General features: G+C 39.0%; 1 protein-coding gene across 1 annotated transcript; it reads right to left on the reverse strand.

Moving 5' to 3' along the window:
* Positions 1-1542: 1542 nt before the first annotated feature.
* Positions 1543-15212, reverse strand: LOC122976583 (B-cell receptor CD22-like). The gene is made up of 10 exons (XM_044345150.1): positions 15086-15212; positions 7270-7302; positions 7148-7201; positions 6141-6494; positions 5688-5915; positions 3910-4170; positions 2510-2591; positions 2375-2435; positions 2038-2210; positions 1543-1883 (listed from the first exon to the last, which is right to left on the reverse strand). Exons 1-10 carry the CDS (start codon positions 15210-15212, stop codon positions 1817-1819), a joined length of 1440 nt encoding a protein of 479 aa, XP_044201085.1. The 3' UTR covers positions 1543-1816.
* Between the last annotated feature and the right edge of the window lie 7438 nt (positions 15213-22650).

Below are 22650 nucleotides of genomic sequence, written 5' to 3' on the forward strand. Positions count from 1 at the left end.
ACTTTAGTTATATACACATTTATTGTTATTTAACAGTTATTTCTACAGCTACAAGTAATAAATACTACAACATTTTACAGACAGGACACAAGAGGGAAAGGGAAACTGGCCGGTCTGGAGTTGAAAAGTTCCCATTATTGGTTTATGCTCTCTTAGGGCTTGATCCTCAACTCATGACTCTACATTCTGAGGTTTCACCTCCTATTGTTTTAGTCACATCTTCAAACTAACAAAATGCAAGCTTTTAACCAGCATGACAGAAAGCAAGAAGACAAAGACAAAAGCAAGAAGAACCAGCAACCAGCGAATAGCATCACAGAATCTCAGATAAGACACTTTTAAAGTTTCTGTCTGCCCACCCAGAAGGTGCATCCTGGTCAATCCCAGGGGTTGCAGAGTCAGTCCCCTCCTGTTCATGGACAGGTAGGTTCAACTCCTGAATACAGTTATTCCATTAATCAATGTATTTACTATTTAGCAACTGCATGATTCTTAATTTTGCATTTTTGATAGTAGTTTAAGCGTTCTGAAAGTGAAACAAGCAGAATGGTACTTAACATGTTAATGTTATAAAGGATGATGGAATTATGTTCATGGTACATTTCTTGGCTTAAAGGCAGTAGAATAAAAGTCCAACTAAAGTACATAACAACATATTGTGATATACACACATGTACTAACATACAATATTAATTGTCTTTAGACGTAATCTAAAACCACGTTTGTAATTCCATGGGTTTGACAGTCCTCTGTTCTCCTTGATCTGACTACAAACGGAAGGGGTCCATGTCATTTGAGGGTGTGTTCTGGTTAATGTTTGTGAGTGTCTGTATGTCACTGGAGCATGGAATATTGTGCAGCATGTCTTGTGCCTTATGCTGGTTTGTCCAGTGATCAATTCTCGGGTTGGTCGTCCAAGTCCTGAAAATTAGAGTCCACAGTGGGATTAAAGTTGGTACCAGCTCGTCTCTGTGTGTGACTGGCTCTTAGAGGTGAGTTATGATAACCAGTGGTGGGGGTCGTTTGTTCAAATGGTACTATCAATTCACATTGGGGGTGTGAATTGGTCTTCCCATCTTGCTAGCTCTTGTAGCTTGAGGGGTCAAAAGTGGTTTGGGTCAGTGGTCTGGTTTGGTGACCATGCAGGAGATGGGGGTTCCTTATCTGATCCTTTCTCTTTGCAGGAGTTTGTTTAGATGGTCTGGTCAGTGAGGAGTTTGGGACTCTCACTTATATATATTGGCCAGCATTCCTGGGTGTTGAAGAAAGAGCTGGTCTGTTGTTTGAGGCTTGTGCTGTCTGCCTTCGAAACATGCAGGGACTTAACCCTACAGTGGACAAACTCCACGGTCCTCCTTCTGTGCAAAATGTATTTAAAGTTTATCTGAAGCTAATATGAAGCTTCAGTTGTCCAAATGAGTCAAATCAAGTAGATATCTTTCAACGTTACAGACTTTTTAGAGCCAAAGTCCCTCTTTTTGTTACTATACTTCCACCACAGCTCAACAGGGAAACACTGTCTGAGGAAACACAAAGAGGGAATTTGATGCTAAGAAGTCTGTAAATGTGGCAGATATCCACTTGATATGACTAACTCAGACTGCTGAAGCCTCATAAGCTTCACACTTAGTTCAGGAGCTACGTCTGAATGGAATTTTACTTCAGCAGTAAAATAAAAAGCTAAAGTGTCATTTAAATTGCTCTAAAATATATAGAGGTCCGTCCTGAGATGTATATTTTAAAATGACCTGCTGAAATAAAGACTTAAAAACAGAAAAAACATATAGCAAAATCAGATACGAGATTGTTGATGTGTTCATGAGGTTTTGTTGACTGTGCTGTACAGTACAGCTGGATCTTCCTCAGTTTCCTGACCTCTGGTTCTGAGAGGGAAATAAAAAAATGAATCAGGTGATTGTGAAGATATGGTATTAAATTATACAAACAGTCATAATGAAGATGTAACAGGCAAATGTAAGAAATGAAAAACTGAAATAAAAGTGTTGCTACTATGTTCCTGTGTGAAGAGCTGCTCACCTCGGGGCAGTACCGGCTCTGTTAAATGTGACAGCAGCGTACTGGACAACCTCTTGTTCCTCCATGTGTCTGTGGGGCTGAGCTGATCTGATGTTGGCGTAGAGAGGATCTGCATGGTTGTTGGAGAAGTGCACGCTGGCGTACAGAGGGTTATCTTGCCCCTCCGGCTGTGTCTGGAGGGTGATAGAAATGAAGAAAGTGTTGGTTTGTGTGAAGAAGGATTGTTAAGAAACAACATGAAGTGCTTGACAGTCAGATGAGTTTTCTAGTTGCACTTTAAGATAGTGACTGTGGAAGTGTGGAACCAGGATAGAATAGTATAACTCTCCCTCCTCACCCTCTCTCTGTTGTCTGGTCTCTCCTCAGCCTCAGACCATTGATTGGAGGCTCTCTTTTTCCTGGTTAGGAGAATTCATTAAAAACACAAATGACTGAATTCTGATCAATGATATAATGAAACAGAAGTGCTTACCTCATCCACAGGAAGACAGAGAGGATGATGATAGACAGGAGAACAGCAGTTGTTACTCCAGCAGCTATTGATTTTCCTGCTCCTGGAGAACAGCGATCAAAAGAAAACACTGACAGTTAATCAGGGTATTACAGCATGTTTGGCTCCAATGTTTCAGTCAATATATGTATATTCAATTCTCTTCATTTTAAACTCTAACAGCTCTTTTCAGTTTAGAATATATTTTATATATTTTTATTGTAAATTATTTATGATTACTTGACTTGTGGTGCTTGTATTCTCTCTTAACTTGTATAGTTTGATTGTTACGCACCACAACACCAAGACAAATTCCTTGAATGTGCAAACCTACTTGGCAATAATAATAATAATAATAACAACAACAACAACAACAATAACAATATGTAGGGATGCACGATATTATCAGCATGTCATCGGTATCGGCCGATAAAAGCTCTAAAATGAAATATCGGCATCAGCGAATTCTGCTGATTCCTAGAGGCCGATATGTCGCCTTTACCTCCACCACCTGACTGTGCTTCCCTCAACAGATTGTGTCACCCTGACGGTTCCGGTGATTCCTCTGCAGACTCCACTTCACTCAGCTGCCCATCAGACTAGCTGCTTCTTCCCACTTTAATCTGAATAACAAACTGGGGCTCGGTGCTCCGATAGGATCCACATGGAAAGTCGGGGCTAACGTTAGCTAAGAGGAGAGCAGAGCGTTAGCCGCAGCATGACCGGTGGGAAGCACAGCCAGCTAGTCTCCGCTCGCCTCTAAGCTAACGTTAGCCTTGGCTCTTTATGAGGATACAACCAGAGCACCGAGCCCTGGTTTGTTATTCAGATTAAAGTGGGAAGAAGCAGCTGGTCTGACGGGCAGCTGAGTGAAGTGAAGCCTGCGGAGGAAACACCGGGACCTTTAGAGTGACACACAAAACATTAGTCTCAAACTTGGAGCTGTTAATCATCATCTGGACTGTGTCACTCTCATGTGAACAAGAGGCACACAGGTGGTCACAATGTCATAAGAAACAGATACTTTCCAGACCTGCATGGGCTCCACTTTGATATTCTGTTCTCCAGTATAATTAACAGGACAGAAGCCTTTGGACACATTAGATATGCTGAACCTGATCCCAACAATACAGACAGAACTCAAGAGGGAACAAATAGCTCTTAAACACTGATGACTGCACTCCATACTGCAGCAGCAGATTTGTTTCTGGATCTTGATATCAGCTTTCCCACATTCATTCTTCTCACCAGACACTGTAGAGTTTCACAACAAGGGTTTGGTACAGATGGAGGTTAAAGATATCCCCCCTCACCCCCTGCATCACGCCAGATGTGTAATGAGTCCTAGTGCAGTGTGTGTGTAGCTGAATGGAAAAACTTACCTGCCACAACAGTCAGATATAAGGTGGAGTTATGGCGTCCTCTTCTGTTCTGGGCTTCACAGTAATAATTCCCACTGTGTTCAGGTCTGACATCAGTGATGGTGAAGATCTGTCCTGATGCTTTTGCTGAGTCTTCATTCTCCTTGTACCAGGTATAATTAGCTGCTGGGTTAGCATCACTGCTACAGATCAGAGTCACTGAACTGCCCTCCACTATCTCACCAGAGGGACTCACTGACACAGAGGGAAGCTTTGGAGCATCTGGAGGAGATGTATCAAAATGAATGAAGTATAAAATGAGGAAGGGTTGCATTAGTACAACATGTTGTATTGGAGCTGCTCAGTGAACTACAGCAGCAGACTGAATGTGAAGCAGGCAGAGCTGAAGAAAACAGACATGATCAGACAAATCTCTACTTAACAAGGTTGACAAGTCCATCAGCTGTATGTTTCTTTTTAAATAAGTTGTTTCACTCACATTTCACATCAATAAAGATGTATTCAGATGTCCTCTTCCCCAGCTGGTTCTCAGCTGTACAGTAATACTCTCCAGAGTCAGAGGACTGGATGGAGATGAAGACAAGCTGTGATTCTTTACTGAGAGGTTGAAGGTCTGGATTTACATTCTTCTTGTACCAGGTGTAGTTAGCTGGTGGGTTAGCATCACTGCTACAGGTCAGATTCACTGAACTGCCCTCAATGATTTCACCAGAGAGACTCACTGACACAGAGGGAAGCTTTGGTGCATCTGGAGGACAATATTTGTAGTATAGAGGCAGATTTCATTAATGTTGATATGATTTAAAGGATTTTTGCATCATGAAAAATAGAACAGACTTGTGTGACTTACACTGGACATCTATAAATAGAGCTGTAGAGTTGAACTGTCCATATTGATTCTCAGACTTGCAGTAGTAGATCCCTCTATCCTCAGAGCTGATGGAGATGAAATGATAACTTCCCCCTGGTTCTTGAGACAGTGTCTGGTTCTCCTTGTACCAGGTGTGTTTAGCTGCTGGGTTAGCATCACTGCTACAGGTCAGATTCACTGAACTGCCCTCCACTATCTCACCAGAGGAACTCACTGACACAGAGGGAAGCTTTGGAGCATCTGGAGGAGATGTATCAAAATAAATGAAGTATAAAATGAGGAAGGGTTGCATTAGTACAACATGTTGTATTGGAGCTGCTCAGTGAACTACAGCAGCAGACTGAATGTGAAGCAGGCAGAGCTGAAGAAAACAGACATGATCAGACAAATCTCTACTTAACAAGGTTGACAAGTCCATCAGCTGTGTGTTTCCTTTTAAATAAGCTGTTTCACTCACATTTCACATCAATAAAGATGTATTCAGATGTCCTCTTCCCCAGCTGGTTCTCAGCTGTACAGTAATACTCTCCAGAGTCAGAGGACTGGATGGAGCTGAAGACAAGCTGTGGTTCTTTACTGAGAGGTTGAAGGTCTGGATTTACATTCTTCTTGTACCAGGTGTAGTTAGCTGCTGGGTTAGCATCACTGCTACAGGTCAGAATCACTGAACTGCCCTCAATGATTTCACCAGAGGGACTCACTGACACAGAGGGAAGCTTTGGTGCATCTGGAGGAGAAAACATAGTTGGTCAACAGTTAATTAACTGACACAATGTAAGAAGCAAATGTTAGACACAAAGTGAGGAGTGAAAGTTGATTTCCTTGTTGCTGCTCATATTAAAATCAACTGTCTGTTACCTTGGATACATTCTGACATTGTGTTAGTGACATAGTTAGGTAAACTCACACACTGAAGGAGAGCGGTAATCCTCATGTCCTTTCAAAGCACAGGAGACGTTGTCACCAGGATTAAACTGCCCTGAATAAAGAGAAGTTTCCTCCTTCATAACTTTCTGTCCGTTCTTGAACCAGACATAAGAAATACGACCTGCTGGACTGCAGCTGCTGAGACATTTCAGCTCTGCCTCGGTATAAGACTGATGGACTGTTGTTGTGATCACCTGCACCTGGAGAGCTGGATATGTGAGGAAGGATAAAAAATGTCATTTGTTACCAGTAAAATACACACATACAGTCAAAATAACCTTTGTAGTTCTTGTGGGTGAAATAATTTGGGATCATCTGATCAAAAGTGTAAATTGGGGAAAGTACTCAATATAATCCAATCAATTTTATGTGAAACTCTTCAACAGTAACTATTCACCACTTTCACTAGTCATCAGTTTGTGTTCATCAGTACCTGTGACAGTCAGAGTTGTTCCAGGTAAACTACTCCTCCATTCAAAGCTTTGTGTTTTGAATGTGAAGTGATACTGGGCTGAATCGCTCTCTCTCAGGTCAGAGATTCTCAGAGTGGAGCGTCCTCCCTCTGTGTCAAGGAACTGAACATGACCTGCATACTGGGAGTCTTCACTAAGGTCCTCAGGCTGTGAGGGATTCTGCCACTGATGACTACGTTCAGGACTGAACCAGAATGTTGATGTGATAGATTCATAACTGCTGTATGTGCAGGAAATGTCCACTGATGAGCCTCTGAAGGCACAGATGCTTCTGTCAGTGTAAGTCACTCTGTGGCAGGACTCAGGAAAGATACCTGAAAGATCAAATTAATTTAAAACAGCACTATTATTATAGCACTATTGTACCTATTGTTATAGTAATAATCCTATACAAGGCTCAACAGGAAATCTTCATGCTGCGTCACCCAAATCACAAAAAACATATTTTCTCTTTTATTTGTGGTGTTTATCCATGAAGATATCTGTGGTTTCATTTTTCAGTTTTTGAGATGTTGTTTTCTGGTAAGACACAAATATCCATATTTTTTTTAAAAATATAAGTGTTCAAAGCTTTAAGCAGTATAAACAATGTTTAATTCACTTTCATTGTATTGGAATGGCAGCAGACCTTTCCAGGACTGATATCTCAAAATTTGGGCAAATGAAACTGTAACTATTCACGTGGTTAAAAAAGGAGCAAGTCAGAAAATATGTTTTTTGTATTTTGAGTGAATTAACTCTTTAAATGTAAGTTCTTAATTTACATTTATTTTGCAGTCAACACAGTGAATAAGATATAAGACTACAGCATGTCTAAAGTCCCATGGGACTGTGGTTTGGTTTTGATCCACTTCTATACAATGTTTGTATCACATGCTGCCCCAGAAACATGTACATACAAGGTGTAGTACAATAGTTTAACTACTAGATGTGGTTTTGTTAGTGGGAGACTGTGTTGTAAACTCACACACTGAAGGGGCAGGATGATGCTCAAATCCTTTTACAGCACAGGAATAGCTGCCTGCAGGAGAAAAGTACTTTTTATAAGTAGAAGATGTTACATCCTGAATTTTCTGTCCATTCTCGTACCAGATGAAGGAAGAACGATCAGGTAGACGACAACTGCTGTGACATGTCAGCTCTCTCCAGGTAGGATAGAATATTGATGTGATCACCTGCACCTGGAGATCTGTATATGTGAAGAAAGGACAGAAATGTAATTTATGTTCAGATACATACCAACATTCAGTTTTATTTTATTTATTTATCTATCAGTTTATTTGTCAGGGACGATGCAACAAAACATTGTAACAGGTTAAAATAACATGAAACAGATGTATTGCATATATTGGTTAGGCTTTTCTACCTCATAATAGTCATAACATATCATTACCATAAATACATTAGTTAAATAGAGCTCATAATAAATAGTAATATTCTCAATAACAACAGTATTTACATCACAATACAATCGATTTACATGTGTTGTGTGTGTGTGCTTGTGTGTATCTTCCTTAATTCATGGCAATGATGTGTTTATGTGCATAATGTTTATAGTTGTGTGTGACCATGTACATACATGCATAGTCTTTATGAGTATGTATGTATGTTTGTTTATCTGTATGTATCTGTTCCTCTATCTGTGTTTACATGTCCATGTACACGTGTGTGTGCACAAGTGCATGATCACTGATCAATGATCACAGGTTTGGTTTTGTTTCAGCCACTGAATCAGCTTTTCATTCAATGTTTTCAGATCAGTTTGTGTTTTTATTTCTGTTGGTAGGACGTTCCAAAAATGTTTCCCTTTTACTGCAAAAGATGACTGAAAGTAGATTTGCTTTGTGCCACCCTGCAGCTGACATTTACTGATCCTCTAGTGGCAAATCTATTGGTGTTTGTTGTTGTTACATATGGATAAAGTACAGCTGGGGAGAGATTATTCACACATTTAAAAGTTAGTTTATTAAAAGAAAACTTGACAAAGCTGTAATAACTAAGCAACTTGTACTTTTTCAGAATTATACAGTGGTGCCATTTCATTTGTTTTTGATCCATTATTTTCAGTGCTTGTTTGTAAAGTGATGTAACAGGCTTGACAGTTGACAGTGAAGTCTGGCTCCATACAGTAACACAATAGGATAAATGTGAAAATATCATGGTACGCATAAAGAGTTGAGCTGCCTTAAGGGGAATGTGATGTCTTATCATTCTAAAACAGTTCAGATTTGTCTTTACTGTCCTTTAACATCTTCATTAAATTTGAGTTGGGAATCCAAAATGACACCTAAAAATGTGAAAGCACTGACTTCCTTTATTTCTTCTTGATCTATTTTGATTGTAAACTTATCTTTTGCTTTCCTTCTCATAGAAAAACACATTGACACAGTCTTTTTAAGATTCATGGTTAGATGATTGTTTTTGAGCCACTGATACACTTTTCATTTCGTTTGTTAATATCTCTCTTCCAGGACCTCTGAGAAAACGGGTAGAATTGAAATTGGTCTATGATTGCCTACTTGGTGCTTCAGCCTTAAAAATTGGTGTGATGATTGCTGTTTTCCAGCTTTGTGGGAATTTACCAGTTCTGATGGAGGTTTATCAGATGTGTTATAGGTTTGATCAGGGTGGAGCTGTGTGTTTTGATAAGAGCAGTATCCAAACCAAACAGATCCTTTGCCTTGAATTACTTAATTTATTGATAATTTTACCCACTTTCTCTTGGTCAACCAGTGACATTCCCAAGATATTAACCATTTGAAGTTACATTAAGTCTTCCAATGAAAATGTTACCTGTGACAGTCAAAGTGACTCCAGGTGAACCAGTAAATCTCCCTCCTGGTTGGTTTGTTATGAACGTGAACTTGTACTCAGCTGAGTCGCTCTCTCTCAGGTCTGTGATTCTCAGAGTGCAGTCGTTCTTATCACAGTGATACTGAACACGACCTGAATACTCTGAGTCTGTTCTCAGATCCACAGGTTCATTATTACTTACTTTAGTGAACCAGAAAGTTCTCTGAACTGTAGTATAAATGCCATTTATCCAGGATGGGTATCTGTAGGTGCAGCTTATGTCCACTGTTGATCCTTTTAAGGCACAGATCTGAGTAGAAGTGTAAGTCACTCTCCAGTCATTTTGACCCTGTACCACTGTAACACAGAGCACATCAGAAACCACAATCACATTCATAACAAGTTAAGAATCAGTGAATAAGACAAAGTGGATCATTTCTTTATGGTCATTTTCTTTATTACTTATTTTATGATTCTTGTTAAAATATTTTCTTTACTTTAACTTTTATTTCTGAATGAAGCCTGGGTGAACACAAGAATATAAAAGTCCAAAGACAAACTGTTTTCTTTGAATTTACAGTACAAAGAAACAGTTTTAGATTCTGTTTACAGTTAATCTCTCTGTGCACTGAGACAGAACATCGTACAGTCTGAAGGTGCAGTGAAGGAACAAGAATGTATTGAACCTGTGAACATTAATGCAGTTTTACTGAACAGGACAAGAAGAAGAAAATGAAGCATTAGAGAGTCTGTGGTTGTCTTGGTTAGTTTCCTCTTTGTTAGTTCTTTGGTCAAGTTGCTGCTGAGTTAAGTGTGAAAACCACAGAGAAATGCAGAACATAAAGTGTGGGAAACTTTTGAAAGCAGCTAAAATAAAATAGGTGACAATAAGTTTTCACAGGAAGGGGCAACTGTTATAACAGCTAAAACAGTTGTCCAGCTCTGCAGTACAGAGTGCAGAAATTACCAAACACATTTAAAACATCATGATGAGATGAAATTCTCAGTGCATTGCTGTACCATCATAGAACTATGTATATATGCATATGCATGTATAAAAATATATGATTCTTACAATCCATGGAGGGAGGGTGGACAAACCTTATTAGCTAGACACCGCCACCCCCACCACTCATGACGCAGACACAGCTGAACATCTTAATATAATATTATTAAAGTGTTCAGCAGTAAATATTGATGATATTATTTTTACCATTTTGCTTTCATTCAACAGCTATAGTTTACACAGAAATAAACAGAAGTGAATGTTTGGTGTTGTAGAGTTTAAAAGTTATTCATCATACTGCATCACACATACATCAAACCTAGAAAAGTGCTGATCTGGGATATTTTATATTTACTTTCTTAAAATGACTTCATGCTGCTCTGAATAAGTGAGTTAAATGTCCTACAATGTAAATGTAGATATACAGTACCTGACACAGAGAGAAGGAAGACAACAAATCCACTCGCTGCTGCTGTTAAACTCATAGCTGCTCCTCTCATCTCTCTGTGAGGCTTCAGAGACAATAAAATACATCAAATAATGTACAAAACATGTAATAATCATATCAGTAAACTATTCTACTTACAACAGAGAAGGACGTCGTCTGTTAAGATGCTCGTCCTCTGTGATCTGTGAGCAGAAGTCAGATATCAGGATGTTAAAAGACTTGATTTCCTTCCTCTTTCTCATTATTATGAATATTCATGAGGAGCCAAATGACAGTAAACACATAAGTTAAAACCAAGTTTTACTGTTTTCAAAAGACTTAATATAATCTATGTTGGAGAGAATAACAGACCAGTGTTTTGACTTCTTAAATAAAGAGAGAAGAGAAATAATGAGACATTTTAATTATATTACTCTTATTAAGTGTGGGCACAGTTCAGTGTCTAAAGAAAAAAACATGACACGTGACGGATGTGTGACAGTTGGTTTGATGCATCTCTTCACACTTCTAGTGCATGTTAAGACACTGAATACACCACCATGAGTTCAAAGAGATGTACTGCATCAGTATGGGATGTAAGAAGTCACATGCTGAGCACAATGTTTATTGTAAGTATTAAGAAACAAGTAAAAAGCAAAGTACATCAAAACATGATACAGAAATCTATGTGTAAATCAGATGACAAAATGTTTTACATCTGCAGTTGGAAACTCACTCATTCACCATCATTCTGACTGTAACACAGAGCACATCATCAGTGATGAAGCCCGAATCTGCAACACTGAAGCTTCACCACTAGAGGACAGTGAAACATCAGAGATACTGAATCACAACCCTGAAACAACATTTTACCATCAATCACTGATTGTTTAGACACATTTAAATGTTCTTTTAGTACTTTTCACTTTTTATGATTGAGTTGCATCTTAATCTGTTTACTCTTGACATTAAACTCATTAAACATTATAGTACAATCCGCAGTCCTCCTTCTGTGCAAAAATGTATTTAAAAGTTTATTTGAAGCTATTATGAAGCTTCAGCCCTCAAAATTACTGATATTGAGTCAATATCTTTTGTTATTGTGTTTTTTGAACCAAATTCCCTCTTTTTGTTACGATCCCTCCTCTGCAGCTGAACAGGAAAACATTGTCCATCTAGACAGAAAGACGACATTTCTCACTAAAAACAATGTAACTGTAGAATATATACACTTTTTTGGACTAACTCAGATGTCTGAAGCCTCATATTATCTTCATATAAACTTTTGAATATATTTTTGGTCAAAATGAGGACTGTGGATTTTGTCCTCCATCACTTACATTGTAAGAGCATTAGGACGGGATCTTCTAATGGTCAGTATGAACAGGAGGAATGACGACAGTGAGCAACACCTGTTTCAATGTTCATATCTAGAGATCTAAATGTATTATCCACATACAGTATGTCTCTATTCCTGGACAGGTCTGTTCTGAGAAACAAAAACTGGTTTAATATAAAAGAAAAGAAAATTCTCCATGTTATTTGGGGGTTTTGTTGACTGTGTGACTGTAAAAAGAGATATCCCCCCTCTACAGATCTACAGCTGTCACTAACAAATATGGACTGTTATACTGAAAATGCTTCATACTCAGTGCTGCCGCTCCGCATACGCAGAGTACGCAGAGTGCATGGGGCCTCAAATACCAGGCGTGGGCCCCCAAAATTAAGGCTGATAAAAATGTCATGATAATTATCACATTATTACATTTTAACACAAATTGAAGAAACTATATAAATTAGTTATGGGCAGGCCCTCTGTTGGTTGTATGTATCCTATCACTCAAATCAGGCAAATGAGATGTTTTTACCTAATATATAAAAAGGTATTTTTGGGTGTGTGAAAAATATTTTTAGTTTGTGTGTGTTTCTTTTTGATGCTACTTACTTTTATTCCTTTTTTATGTGCATAGTTAGAAAAGTTTTATGATACTGCTGCTGTTGTTGCTGTTATTGTTATTCTATGATGATAATTAGTTTTATATATTAATATATACTTTTTCATATTTATATCTATATTTGACGACAAATAGTATTGAGTTGAACTCTGAAGGAATTTTATTTGAGGGGGATGGGGGTGATGATTAGGAGGATATGATATGAACAGGAGGAATGATTACTGTGAGCAACACCTGTTTCAATGTTCATATGGGCACCTGACTGTTTTAAGACACACTTGAAAAAATGTGAACCTGCCCTTTAAAGCTGAAATTCTCTGCACACTGTCGCCCTCTGCAGCAGTGAAAGGGAACTGAAATTAAGTTTCTAATTACGGTTTTTATGGAAACTGGCTGTTTATTCAGCAACAGTGATACCTGGATAATGTGACATTCAGCAAAGTGTGATAGAACCGAGATTATGTTTGAATTTGATGTGTGAAAAATACAGTTTACTGCACATGGTGTGAATGTGATGCTTCCAGTTTGATGTCTCTGTTCTGAATAGACTTAATGAGCTTTGTGAGCCAGGACAGGTGCAAACCAGGAAGCCAATCAGGATTCTTCAAAAGTGATTTATTATGTATACATTTAAATAACATTTCGCATAACAGCTCTAATCCTAAATATCTGTAATATAGAAAAAGTACAGAGGAGTAAAGTACAATAATATAGCCTGTATTTTGTCAGACAGAACACTCAATATACATAAACACAATTATGAGTCACACACACCTGCTGCTACTGAAAACTGAACATGAAAACGTCCACATCATCCTCTACAGCCTCTCTCTCCACTGTCATATTTCACTGTTGTACTACTTTCTGCTTCCATCAGGTGAGTCCAGCCTCTGGTTCAACTGCATCACAACAAAGTCACATGAAGTTTAGGTGAGTTATTTCTCATAACTGTAACTATGAATCTGACATCGGCCTGTTTTCTTTCTCTTAGCGTCTTATTCTCTGTTTTTGCACAATTTACACTTGTGAAAGAATCTTAGACATCATAGTGAAAAGCCTTAATGCTGTTTAACCACTTTCAGATATGTGAAAAAAGGGCGATATCACCACTTTTTACCCATCCAGACCACATTAGACCAGGTCCAGATCAAAAACATATGCAAAAGTTTATCTGATGCTAAAATGAAAAGGAAACTGAGCTACATTTCCTAAACTATTTTCAGGACTGTCAGACCATTTGCCATGGAGAACCACAGTCTGGAGGTTATTATTCCAACTAAAGACTCCACATATTGATGAGCACTCCTTCAAGTAGAGGGGAGGAACTCAGTGAGACTGACTGGGTGGAAAGTAAACCTGCAGACTGTTGGCTCTCTATGGCAAGAAGGTTGGACACCCTGACATAGACTCTCCCATCAAGTTAAGAGAAAAAGGATCACAGTACCAACATGTTTTTGTGGAAAGGTATTAAGGACAAACTGCAACTGATTTACTGCAACCACTGTCACAATAAGTGACTCATCTCTCCAATTACAACATTTTTATTTAAGACAAAACATCAAAGGACAAGGACAAATGTGATTACATGGTATTGAGATTATGATATAGAACAAAAACTGGCTGTAATAATATGTATAAAGAAAGCAGCAACATAGACAATTGTAATGTTACAGTAAGGCAGGAGAAATAATTCACAAGATGAATGTTAGAATACTGACAATAAAACAGGTTGTTATAATGAAACTGGAAGATATACTGTAAATACAGAAAGGACAGTGGAAATGATCTGTTATCAATAAAATATAACTCTTTACTCACATCTAGTGGCAGCAATTGGAAATTACAAGTAGATTAGTTAAAGCATGTTCTCTCTCTTTCTCTCCAGTGTGTTTTATTTTAAATATCTTACACATTACAAGCTCACCACTTGTTGGCTAACTGATACACTACTCCTGAGATTTGTCCAAAGCTGCAAGTTGAAGTTAGCAGGTTTTACAATCAAAGTTTTGTTGAAGTCACCAGGATCACCTTCACTACTTACATCTTTATAGAGCCTGTAAGGTTAGCATACATGTGAGAGTAAAGACATAATAAATATGGTGAGGCTGTCTAGCACTGATGATACATCCCAACAGTTTACTACTGTTGAGAAGGATCCTTAAAGAAATCAATGGAGCTAGGTCTGACTGGAATTTTACATCAGCAGCAAAATAACAAGCTTAACTGTCCATTTAAATTGATCTAAAATATATATTCGTCTCCATGATGCATTCTTGGAGGAGTCCATCCTGAGATCTATGTTTTAAAATTCAATAGTGACTTGCTTAAATAAAAATGAAAATAAATCTCTGCACACCTGAATATGTTACAGGTGTGTTGGAGGAAGGTGCAACTTGAAAACAATGAGAAGAACTCCTGCACACTGTGTCATGCCCTCCACTTCTGCCTCCTCCTCCTCCTCCTCCTCCTCCTCCTCCTCCTCCTCCTCCTCCTAGCCTGTTGTGTGTGTGTCTCTCTCTCCCCCACTTGTCTGTGCCTGATTAGAGGAGTGGAGACAGGTGTGCGGGAGTCAGGTAACCAGCTGCTTTCCATCAGTAGTCCTGCGTAAACATCTGGTTCAACCTCCAACTCACCGCCAGATCATGGACTCTGTTTACCACAGTCAGTCGCGCTTCTAGCCTCCAAAACATACTACGGTTCAGTTGTTAATGGCATCACTACTACCTGTTTTCACTGTGCCTACAGTTTTGCCTTCGCCTGACTCCCACCCTTGTCTCCAGCCTTCCTGCCTCGTCTGCCCGGCACATCCCTCTGCTTGGCTCCCCTCAGCTTTCCCCCTGCCCAGTTTCATGTCAGCCCAATCCCCCCTGACTGGCTCCCCTCTCCATTCCCTCTGCTCAGCTTCATGCCCTGCCTGAGCCCCAGCCTCCCAGCTACCACTTTGCAATAAAATATCTACCAACACTGCTCGCTGCCTCCTGCCTCAGTGTCCTGCACTTGGGTTCGCTAGACTAACCATAAACACTGTCTCACTTACTGCTGGAACATTTATTGAATCACAACGTTTCAGAAAGATCTGAGTTGCACCTTCCTCCAACACACCTGTCACATATTCAGGTGTACAGAGATGTTTTTTTCTTTTTTTTTTCTTTTTAAGAATTTTTATTGAAGCAGGTAATCATTGAATTTAAAAATATAGATCTATGTGCGGACCTCTCCAAGAATGCATCATAGAGACAATTATATATTTTAGAGCAATTTAAATTTACAGTTTAGCTTGTTAATTTACTGCTGAAGTAAAGACGTTTATGCCTGATGAAGGTCGGACAGTTGTGATTTAATGAATATTCCAGCAGTAAGTGAGACAGTGTGCAGGAGTTCTTCTTATTGTTTTCAAAAATGAGAAATAAAAACAAAACATGAGATTACTGATGTGTTCATGAGGTTTTGTTGACTGTGCTGTACAGTGCAGCTGGATCTTCCTCAGTTTCCTGACCTCTGGTTCTGAGAGGGAAATAAAAAAATGAATCAGGTGATTCTGAAGATATGGTATTAAATTATACAAACAGTCATAATGAAGATGTAACAGGCAAATGTAAGAAAAGAAAAAGTGAAATAAAAGTGTTGCTACTATGTTCCTGTGTGAAGAGCTGCTCACCTCGGGGCAGTACCGGCTCTGATAAAAGTGACAGCAGCGTACTGGACAACCTCTTGTTCCTCCATGTGTCTGTGGGGCTGAGCTGATCTGATGTTGGAGTAGAGAGAATCTGCCTGGTTGTTGGAGAATTGCAGGCTGGTGTACAGAGGGTTATCTTGCTCCTCCGGCTGTGTCTGGAGGGTGATAGAAATGAGGAAAGTGTTGGTTTCTGTGATGAAGGATTGTTATGAAACAACATGAAGTGCTTGACAGTCAGATGAGTTTTCTAGTTGCACTTTAAGATAGTGACTGTGGAAGTGTGGAACCAGGATAGAATAGTATAACTCTCCCTCCTCACCCTCTCTCTGTTGTCTGGTCTCTCCTCAGCCTCAGACCATTGATTGGAGGCTCTCTTTTTCCTGGTTAGAAGAATTAATTAAAAAACACAAATGACTGAATTCTGATCAACGATTTAGTGAAACAGAAGTGCTTACCTCATCCACAGGAAGACAGAGAGGATGATGATAGACAGGAGAACAGCAGTTGTTACTCCAGCAGCTATTGATTTTCCTGCTCCTGGAGAACAGTGATCAAAAGAAAACACTGACAGTTAATCAGGGTATTACAGCATGTTTGGCTCCAATGTTTCAGTCAATATATGTATATTCAATTCTCTTCATTTTGAGCTCTAACAGCTCTTTTCAGTTTAGAATATATTTTATATATTTTTATTGTAATTTTTTTATGATTATTTGACTTGTGGTGCTTGTATTCTCTCTTAACTTGTATAATTTGATTGTTACGCACCACAACACCAAGACAAATTCCGTGTATGTGCAAACCTACCTGGCAATAATAATAATAATAATAATAATAATAATAATAATAAGGTGTACATACAGTATTATGGTTTTGGTTTGTTTCCAGCTTGATACAGCTGGACTATCTGGCAGCTCGTAGGCCTGCTGTATGTAGTATAGCTCAACTGAAACTGTTTTTATAGGCTGACACAGACATGGTTATGATGTATTGGTCATTAGTCATATACTGATATATAAACTAACATCAACCAAAACCTCAGACTTGCAGATTTATCCGTCTAGCTCTACTATGGAGTCTGAGAGGAGAAACTGACGGCATGAAGTGTCCTCAAAGCTCTGTTGTTCATTGCTGTGAGCGCACGCTAACAACTATGATGAGTGTATCAGATGAGTGTAAACATCTGGATTATGACAGCTGGATTGTAAGTGGACTCTGTTTCTGAGTCACTTAAACTGTAACTAACTGTACTGACGATGGAGGTCACACTCCTATAGAGCTTAACTAAATGTCTTGGTGCTCCAGTACTGTGCTTTACAGACTTTACTTTCATCTGTAACAAATGTGCAAAAACATGTTTAAATCAAATCACTGTAAATAAATTCTTGTCCAGAGTCATTGAAAATAAAAACAGTGGTGACAGTGGAAGCAGCTGCAGTGAGCAAACTCTCCTCTCTTCCTGCAGCTTCCTCAGCACAGCTGCTGGTGTGTGATGCTTTGCTGACTGGGCGACAAATGGCAACTGGCCCAGTAGAGGGTGCTGTTGTAAAAATATAACTCATCACATCACTTTGTCTCTTTTCAGAGAGTTATAGCTCTTGTCTCACAAGAAAAAACACATTAACTTGTCAAATTAAATGTAAAAACAGTCTTTCAGTGGAATCTCCAACTTCTCCCAGACCAGCTGGAGATTTAACTCCTCCAGTGTGTCCACGGTTTGTCCCGAGACCTTCTCTTGGTCTGTTGTGTCTTAATACTCTTGGTCACATCTCAACTTCCTCCTCTGAATAAAAAAATACAGCAGCTCAATATTTAGACTCTTGGTCTCATAGAGTGAGGCAGCACAGTGTGAAGAAATCTCACCTTGGCTGCTTGTATTCATGAGCACAGCTCTCTCTCCACTAGTTAAATATAAAAAGCCTGCATCACTTCAGCCTAATCAGAGGTCACATAATCCTTTGAAATATAACTTGTGAATAAGAAACATGTTGACAAGAAAATTCAGAGTTTTCTCTTGCTCAGATGTCTCTTCACCATGATTTGAATTGAGCTGATTCCTCCAGCCAGCAGTGAATCACACAAACCTGTTTCACTGTCTCTTATGAATACGACTCTTAGGTCTGAAGTAATCCACTTGGGGCAGCTGTCTGCCCACCTAGACTGAACAATCCACCTTCTTCCAGGAGAAAACATTTGGCTTAATCTTGGAGCTGCTAATCATCATCCGGATTAGGTCACTCTCAGGTGAACAAGAGTCACACAGGAGGTCACAATGTCACAAGAAACAGATACTTTTCAGACCTGCAAGGGCTCCACTTTGATATTCTGTTCTCCAGTATAATTAACAGGACAGAAGCCTTTGGCCACATTGGATATGCTGAACCTGATCCCAACAAAATGTTTCATTTTAGAAAAATAAATATGTCAATAAATAGACGAATAAATAATTTTAAAATGTTTAAAAAGTATTCTATTAAAAACCACTTAAGTTGAAAGTTAAATACAGTTCATGGGGAATTAAAAACACGCTATAGGCAGATGAATAAATCTTCGTCATTGTGTGGGTGAAGTTCATGCAGTAGTTTGTTTGCTGTACACATAAGAAAAGCGTGTTTATCTCACAACCTAACCCTAGAGGACCTAAAGTTGTCAACCTTAACATTTTGTTAATTGCACTGGTTGTGACCGACCTGTCAGCCAATTGGAAAGGTGGAGGGGCGGGATGTGGAGGAGACCCCGTAGAGTAAAGCCATGGGCTAGTCAGACGCCAAACAGGAGCTGTGTGAAGATTGTATAAACTGTTGAGGACTGTCCATGTTCATCACTTTGGTGGATGCAGAGTTTTACTGACGGGTAACGGACATAATAGCAACCTGCAGAAGGTAATTAACCTCTGTGTATGTATTTTTGTTTCGCTACATCACAATGTATTGTGTAAAAGATAGATGCTAATCGCGATTAGCGCATTAGCACGCTAGTTATATTAGCCCATATTTCACTGTAGTAGCAGCTAATGTTACTGTTTGTTGCTAGTATGTGTTATTGCGAATTAGTTTAAAGCTCAAAATACACTCGGCATGAGAAGTAAAGGAGCTGTGGGACGAGTGACTGAGAAAAAGTGTCATGTATGTCTAATAGACTGAGGACCAGGAAACACTCCTTGGACTCTATGGAAGAGTATCTGTCTCCCGCTCAGCTATCACTTCGTCTGGACTGTTGTCGTCCACCAGCCTGTAACCTCACTCATCATTCCCCTCATCATGCATCGCCCCGTTCCTCATCCTTCGCCCACGTTTCAACTCAGGGATTTGTGAGTAACAACTAACCAGTGCACGTGCTATTTATTTGGCAGCTTGCGTTTGCAAGTGAAGCGGCCATTTGTTTTAGGTCACTACGCTCCCGAGCAACGACTCAGGCCTGCAGAGTGAGTGTGTGCGTGTGGGCCCTTTAGCTAGAAGCTTCGAAATATTGATAAGATATAAAAAGGTCATAACTTCTGAGAAAGGTTTGAAAAGCAAAAGGGAAACACAACTAAGTTTTGTATAATATTTTTATACCTGTTTATTTTTATTAATTGGTTTAAATATTTGTTTTCATTAACTAAATTCATTATTTGCATTTAAAGTACTGTGTGTGTCATAATTTATATTTCATTAGGGTGTGATTTGAGTTTAAAAACAAGAACTAGTACTTAAAACCATAATTCTTAGTGGGATTTAAAATTAGTGATTCCTACTATACATTCCTGCTAAGTGGAGGCATCGCCATATATTTGTAGTTTATAGTCTTAGTTAAAAAGTTTAAAAGCTGATAATTCCATTTCGGTTACACAGGTTAGCACGGCCAGCCACAGGTAAACGTACCCAGAGCCCTGCCCATAGTACTACAACACTCGTTAGACAGTTGCTAACTAAATAGCTACATGGGACGGGTGTTACATAGACAAAACACTTAAACACTGATGACTGCACTCCATACTGCAGCAGCAGGTTTGTTTCTGGATCTTGATATCAGCTTTCCCACATTCATTCTTCTCACCAGACACTGTGGAGTTTCACAACAAGGGTTTGGTACTGTAGCGACTACTGGCAACAACGTAAAAGTCGCTGAGAGGCTGAGGTAGGGCCTTGTTTGCCGTTTGTCCGACACGCTACCAAAAAGATTCGCTGAGATCAAAACTGTAGCTTTAATAACTTTTATTAATGAAAGTGATCAACTTATTATAACTTTCACAAAATATAGGATACTCAAAATAATCACAGCGATCAGGTGTAAAACTGCGTTCAGGTGTAAAACAGCGATCAACAAAAAATACGACGACCCACTCACCCTCTGTCTCTTACCAGCTGGCATGCAGGTGAACAGGTGCTTAAATTAACTATAGGATACCACCGCCCATATCCATGTGACCTGATTATCAATCCCCGTGATCGTGCAATAATAAACAAACCAAAATAACCCAAAATATAAAACAAAAGAATTACTACTTTGCAATTCATTCAATTAATCCATTCATGGCTCCTACAGGTACAGATGGAGGTTAATGAAATCCCCCCTCCCCCCTGCATCATATCAGATGGTGTGTAATGAGTCCTAGTGCAGTGTGTGTGTAGCCGAATGGAAGAACTTACCTGATCCAACAGTCAGATATAAGGTGGAGTTATGACGTCCTCTTCTGTTCTGGGCTTCACAGTAATAATTCCCACTGTGTTCAGGTTTGACATCAGTGATGGTGAAGATCTGTCCTGATGCTTTTGGTGAGTCTTCATTCTCCTTGTACCAGGTATAATTAGCTGCTGGGTTAGCATCACTGTTACAGGTCAGATTCATTGAACTGCCCTCCACTATCTCACCAGAGGGACTCACTGACACAGAGGGAAGCTTTGGAGCATCTGGAGGACAATATGTATGGAGATGCATCTCATTAATGTTTATGATTTGAAGGAGTTTTGCATCATGAAAAATAGAACAGACTTGTGTGACTTACACTGGACATCTATAAATAGAGCTGTAGAGTTAAACTGTCCATATTGATTCTCAGACTTGCAGTAGTAGATCCCTCTATCCTCAGAGCTGATGGAGGTGAAATGATAACTTCCCCCTGGTTCTTGAAACAGTGTCTGGTTCTCCTTGTACCAGGTATAATTAGCTGCTGAGTTAGCATCACTGCTACAGGTTAGAGTCACTGAACTGCCCTCCACTATCTCACCAGAGGGACTCACTGACACAGAGGGAAGCTTTGGAGCATCTGGGGGAGAAAACATCAACACATTTAACATTTCATCCCCAGATGACAATAATTTTTCACATTATAAGTGCTTATTTAAATATTCAGTTGAAACATTGAATAACTGACAACAAAATGTATGAATCTAATATTTGGCTTTCAAACATGGCAAATATCTGACAAGTTATCACTCTTTAGCTGTTGTCAAACATCTGATGTTTGTCTTTATGGAAAGAATGTGGTCAGATTGAAAAAAAAAACAACATATGTGAATAAGTTACCTAGTAGATTCATGAAGTGTTTGCAATTACAGTAAAATGAGAGCTAAATTACTCTACTAAATTGAGCAAGAAAAGTATGGTATCAAAGATGTATAACAGGAAATAAAATATAAATGATAAAAAATATATAAATAATAATGATACATATAAACATATAAACTCACACGGAAGGAGAAGGAACATATGGCTTAAACTGCTAATGTTAGATAGTGATGCAGATTTTAAAAAAAAATAAATACCAATTAATGCCGTTTACAGTATATATACATTTAATGAATTGAAATGAGTAATAGTTTATATTCATGTATGTAGCAGCATGTGAACCTTTAGAGGTGGTTTACTGGCTGGACGTCTGATAGTTTGAATGTCATGAACAGCAGAGTAAATCTTTGTGCCAACAGTGACTGAAACAGCCTCTTCATCATCTACTGAGCTGCTCAGTGAACTAAAGCAGCAGACTGTAAATGTGAAGCAGGCAGAGCTAAGAGAGCCTGATCAGCAAAACATTTCACTGGTTAATAAAGCCTGAAAAAACTTGTCATCACTTATATGATACTTTTTAACATAGACTGTGTTTTACTCACATGTCACGTCTATAAAGATGGATTTAGATGTTGTTTTCCCCAGTGTGTTCTCAGCTGTACAGTAATAATATCCAGAGTAAGAGGACTGGATGGAGTTGAAGACAAGCTGTCGGCCTTTAGAGATAAACTCATTATGTTGATCTGTTTCCTTGTACCAGGTGTATTTAGCTGCTGGGTTAGCATCACTGCTACAAGTCAGAGTCACTGAACTGCCCTCCTTGATTTCACCAGAGGGACTCAGAGACACAGAGGGAACCTTCGGAGCATCTGTAAGAGAAAACATGAACATGTTTAACATTTCACTCTGAGATGAGGTCGAGTTTTCACAGTGGAACATATTTAAATGGTTAATAGTTTCTTCATCAAACACAACGTTGGTTGTTGAACTTGATTTCCTCCTTCACCAGCTTGTATTACAAACTACATGACGTCCTGTTACCTTGTATATAAGTTTTACACTTTGTAAGTGACACAGTAAACACACACTGAAGGAGAGAGGGAGAGCAGTAATCCTCATCTAC

The sequence above is a fragment of the Thunnus albacares genome, chromosome 3 (assembly GCF_914725855.1).
Source record: "Thunnus albacares chromosome 3, fThuAlb1.1, whole genome shotgun sequence".
NCBI lineage: Eukaryota > Metazoa > Chordata > Actinopteri > Scombriformes > Scombridae > Thunnus > Thunnus albacares.

Bases quoted from the DNA above. Each gene is read 5' to 3' on its own strand.
- LOC122976583 (XM_044345150.1), bottom strand. From the start codon at position 15,212: ATGAAACTGGGCAGGGGGAAAGCTGAGGGGAGCCAAGCAGAGGGATGT. The intron at 2,211-2,374 runs GTGAGGAGGGAG...ATCACCCTCCAG, and splicing joins GACCAGACAACAGAGAGAGG to ACACAGCCGGAGGGGCAAGA. The intron at 1,884-2,037 runs GTGAGCAGCTCT...TTTCCCTCTCAG, and splicing joins AGAGCCGGTACTGCCCCGAG to AACCAGAGGTCAGGAAACTG.